Raw genomic sequence first — 5,026 nt, 5'->3', positions numbered from 1 at the left:
CAGCGGGGGAGCGGCCGAGGAGGCAGCGGGCCGGCAGCGCGACAGGCATTAGCGGGGCAGCGCGGCAGGCGGCAGCGGGGGGCATCAGCGGTGCAGCGCCGCAGCAGGAGGAGGGCAGGCGATGCGCGGCGGCCGAGGCGATAACCGCGCCATGCATGCATGCATCTCCGCGGTGTGTAATTAGCGCGCGGTTTGACTCGTGTCGTGGGGGGTGGGGGCGCGTCGAGACGACGTTTGCGGGCTGACGGGACGATCGGACGAAAAAAAACCGTATTCATATATGTACAGGATTTCGGGCAGGACCGTGGGCGGGCGGCCTCTTTTCCTCGTTATGCCCATCGTACCCTCCGTTATAAAGGGGTATGGGACAATCTTAGCCGTCTTTGTGTTGGAGGGGGTCTACCGAAGCGGAAGTGATACAGTTTTGGTGGGGTCAAAAGGGCAGCACCTCGAATTCCAAGCACAGTGACGGAAGGATTGCCAGGCAGTGAGGCACAACAACAAATCAGAAGCTTGTTCCATTTCTACAATTTTCCCTGAAACAACTGACCACTACCCTAAACGCAGAGCAACAAACAACAAGGGGGGAGAAGAACACTAGAATGGCCGGACGGCTCACCGTCAACTGACCGCCTTCTCCTCGGAGAACCTGGGAAGCTGAACGAGCGAGTTCACCCGCGTCACCCCATCGAGGCCCGACCAGTTGTGATCATCGGCTCCACCGGAAACCTTGGCGTCTGCGCCCGCCAAGGCTTTCTCCTGAGCGCTCCCCGGGACTGTCCTAACTGTGAAATTGCGGGTTAAGGCGGGCTCCTGTTGCTCCTGCGCTTCGTTAGGATCTGCGACTGAATCATCCTCAATGCTGATGTTATCCATGGACGCGGTCGAATCACGCTCATGGTCCATTTTGCCATCCAAATATAAGCAAACGACCGCGCAGTCATCGGTCCTGGATGTTGGGTACTTGGTTTTCCATTCACGGTTAGCTGCCTCGACAAGAGTCCTTGCCGCCTTTGACCGACTTGGGGATGAGGACACTATGTCAACAGCCTCTTGGTTGCTCAGGACATCCCACACCTGCATGATTTCCATCGGTACAATCTAGTCAGACATATATATAAAGCCAACCAAGTATCTGTTCAGCTTGTATATCTTCCTCAAGTACAACTATAAAGAAACAAAGGAGATGCGCCACACAAGAGAAGATGACAGGACACAAATGGAAAACTCTAAAAGGCATTCATAATTAAGTAGGCCAAATATCAAAAGGGGACCCAAAAAAAGGATTGCCTGTAGTTAGCAACTGCTGTATAACAATTGGGAAGACAATGACTGATGATCGACATGATTATCTGTTTGTTAAAGTATCATTTTTAGTGAACATTCCATCGGTAGAATTGACAACTCTTCCACGCAAACTACAATCATTAAGCAGTGCTTACAAAGGTACACAGAAGACAACATCTTGCTTTTGGTACCGTACATTGTTTATATTTGACACTAACATCCATGTTTAGTGCATAAAATGAGAGGGGGAGGGGGGCTCAGCAAAAGGTGTCTTCAAGATTAAGAGGAGGGAACTTTTAACATGGTGAGCTTGCTATCATGTTTTTTTCTCTTAGAAAAGGAGGATAATATCCTGCCTCTGCATTGATTAATGCACAGAGGCATAAGTTTGCTATCATGTAGTTCATCAAACGTCAAAATGCACACTGTCTCCTACTCCCTCCATCCCATAATGTAGTGTCAAAAAACGTCTAGTGTAGTGTCAAAAAACGTCTTACATTATTGGACGGAGGGAGTAGATAGCATGCACATTAGCGCTATAACTGGCATAGAAAAATAATCATAACGTCGTATGCACTGAACACAACAAGGAAAAAATAGAGGAAAAATCAGCACCAGAGTAAATGATGTCCCATAGAACCCCACGCGATATGCTATGAAGTAGCGCCCCCTACTACTACTCCCTCAACCACAGTAGCCGTCCATGGTGCACACTTAAACTTTGATGGGTCGCGACACATTATAAGGTGGCCTCTGTGAGTTACTAGATGCCTTTTTTTCAAAAGGAGGTTGAAACCTCCGGCCTCTGCATCATTGTGATGCACACAGCCGTTCTTATTAATTAAGCAGAGTACATAACGAAGCAACCACATATGAACCATTACAAGATATGAAAAAAAACACCTACGACTAACTCGATTTCTTCCGCAGCAATGCCTTCAAAGTTACTAGATGCGTACACCGTTAAATGTAATAATAATTATATAAATGTGCTGACATCTGGACCTTAATTTGGTTGGATCAAAAAAGAGCAAGCAAAGCCAGCCCCCTAACACCACAAAAATGAAGCACACAGAGTCTCCCGATAATTTGTAAGTATTGTCAAATTATTCATTTTTAAGTGATTGACAAATCGTCAAGTTAATGAACTAAAAAAAATGGCAGAAGTTTACAACTAAAAATATCAAACAGGGAGTCATGGACCATAAGAATTATATTAGTACAGTACAGTTATTAGTACGAACTGGTCCGCTGGAAATCGACATTATTCAGATGCATCGAATCTTGAGAAGGAAAGAAGCTCAAAAGAATATCAATTCTATGTCATGCAATGAGCAGTCACTACGCTACACCCAGTTTTCTAACTGCTCATGATGTCGCCACAGCGATTAAACCAATTAGTCCTGCCAAGTTGAACCTGGATTAAGATATAAGAGTTGAAGTACAGCAGATGACAGCAGCTGGGTGACGATGCAGCAAAGAAGTGTGTTAAGCTGGCTAATCATTATTTATGCAGCAAGTCACAAAGGCACAGATGGTGGAAATTAATATCATCGCCCCTGTCACCATGACATTACGCAACCAACCCCGAAAGCTAGAGCATTTTGAAGTCAAAAGGACTTGATCGCCCGTATATAGTACTATCATTCTTAAGGTTCTTGGAGCTTCTACCAGACGCCCTGAATGTTCAAGGCCCGCCATGTGAGACTAATCAGTGCATCACGAACGCGAAAGTGTGACAGATTGACATTACACTGCAACTAATTTAAGTAGCTCCGACAACGAGAAAGTGGCAAGATTTTGCTGGGACAGACTCAGATATCTATGCCGTTGCACGGGCACATAGGAATGACCAACAACCATGTCTTATAGTAGGACAGAGGAATGGGAGAAAAGAGTGAAAGAAGTGTGTAATTACCCCGTCGGATGCGAGGATGACGAACTGGTCCTTGTCCGTGAGAGGCCAGTGGAAGAACTCCGGCACCGAGATGACGCCGTAGTCCTTGAGGCAGAAGTCCCCGAACGCCCGCGCCATGGCCAGGCCCGGCGCGTCGTCGAACGGGAGCCACACCCTCGGCACCTCCGGCTCGTCCTGCAGCGCGAACACCCTGCCCCTGCACTTCTTGATCCGCTCCGCCTCGCCTGACATCGCAGACCGGTGGTGTTAACACAGAAACATAGCTAAATGACGCAGGCAGAGCATAGCTAAATTAAATGTGTGTAATGGCGTACTGGGGACGTCAGGCTTGAGGTCAACGGTGAGCTGCACAGCCGCCATGCCGCCGGCGGCGGCGTCTCTGGAGCCTAGGACAGCGCGCGAGTCCCCGATGTTGGCCATGTAAAGGTCCGAGCCCTGCGTGCAGAGACCGCCAGTGAGTAGACGCGCACGAACAAAGAGGGGGTCAGAACTAACACAAGTGATTCGACATTTCTGCTCAGACGGGACGCAGGAGAGATGTATCATGGTATGTGAATGTCCGGCGCCAGTGCCACGTACGAGCTTGAGGACGGTGACGGCGGTGCTGCCGCTGCAGAAGCTGTCGAGGGCGGGGTGGGAGCGGAGGTCCTTGTCCATGGCCTTGTAGGCGCGCGCGAAGGCCTTCCTCCAGGCGGCGGCCGGCATGTCCAGCCCGGTCTTGGGCGAGGCGCGCGCGGCGGACATGAGCCTGAGCGGCAGCGAGTCGCGCACCCTGCGCGCTACCAGGTGGCCGTGCGGCCCGTGGCCGTCGAACACCCCGCACAGCACGCCGTCCTCCTCCCCGCCGAACCCCTGCCACAAACAAACACCATTGACCGCACCGGATCAACCCAATCGCCTCGAAATGGGAGGCGGAGAGGAGGGGGAGTGATTCTCGGGTGGTTTGTTAGCTTACATCCCAGATGAGCATGGCGTCCTGGTTGATCCCCTTGCGGCCCTGCTGCGTGAAGACGGAGGCGGTGCGGCTGCGGCCGTCGTTGGAGAAGATCCGCCCGGGGACCGTCCCCAGCTGGTCCTCCCGCGGCGCCTTCCACCTCCTCCGCCGCCTCTTCCCGTCCTCGCCGCCCGCGCCGGCCGCCGTGACTGCCGTGTCCCCCCTCGCCGCGCAGTTCCCCATCGCGCACCAGCAATGCCAGCCAGCAAGAAACACGCCGCAGGAGATTGCCGGCGCCCGGTGCAAGAGGGAGGGAAGTAGGGAAGGAGGAAGGATTCTTTCTTGTTGCTTGTCTCAGGAGCCGGGAGTCGCAGATGCGGCACTCAACATGGGCACGAAAAGTCAAGGCGGCCCCATCATCCCATGGACGAGGCGAGAGGAGAGGGTCGGGACGGAGGGCTGCTTATTTATTGCGCTGCGGCAGTGACACACGCGCAGTCACGCCACGCACACGCACGCGGAGAGGCAGGCAGACAGCCACCTCCGTCCAGTCCTCCGGGCGGCAGGCGCACGGAGGAAGAGGCCCCTGGTTGATGGCGTGCGACGGCGTGGGCGCTCCCGACACGCCCACGACGACCTCACTGCTGGCTGCTCTGTTGTTTTACTCCTACGTAACGTACACCTTTCCTGATTAACTAAGCCGCGGCAGGTAATGTACTGCGAGGAGAGGAGCTGAGCTTTGTTTACTGACGGGTCGCGAACTGCGAGGAATAAACAAGCGGCGAGCGGCGGCGGTGGTCAGAGCGGGCATTGAACGGATCACGGATGTGGTGGTGGTAGTAGTATATCAATCAACTACTACTCCCTCCGTAATCACAGAGATTTGT

At 52.5% G+C, this 5,026-nt stretch overlaps 1 protein-coding gene across 1 annotated transcript; it reads right to left on the bottom strand.

Annotated features, from left to right (window-relative positions):
• Nucleotides 1-488: 488 nt before the first annotated feature.
• On the bottom strand, nt 489-4,645 carry LOC123052423 (probable protein phosphatase 2C 64). Its single transcript, XM_044475594.1, has 5 exons — nt 4,161-4,645; nt 3,785-4,057; nt 3,520-3,640; nt 3,206-3,429; nt 489-1,077 (listed from the first exon to the last, which is right to left on the bottom strand). Exons 1-5 carry the CDS (start codon nt 4,380-4,382, stop codon nt 622-624), a joined length of 1,296 nt encoding a protein of 431 aa, XP_044331529.1. The 5' UTR covers nt 4,383-4,645; the 3' UTR covers nt 489-621.
• Between the last annotated feature and the right edge of the window lie 381 nt (nt 4,646-5,026).

The sequence above is a fragment of the Triticum aestivum genome, chromosome 2D (genome assembly GCF_018294505.1).
Source record: "Triticum aestivum cultivar Chinese Spring chromosome 2D, IWGSC CS RefSeq v2.1, whole genome shotgun sequence".
Classification (NCBI taxonomy): Eukaryota; Viridiplantae; Streptophyta; class Magnoliopsida; order Poales; family Poaceae; genus Triticum; species Triticum aestivum.
This window is presented reverse-complemented; position numbering and strand designations above follow the sequence as displayed.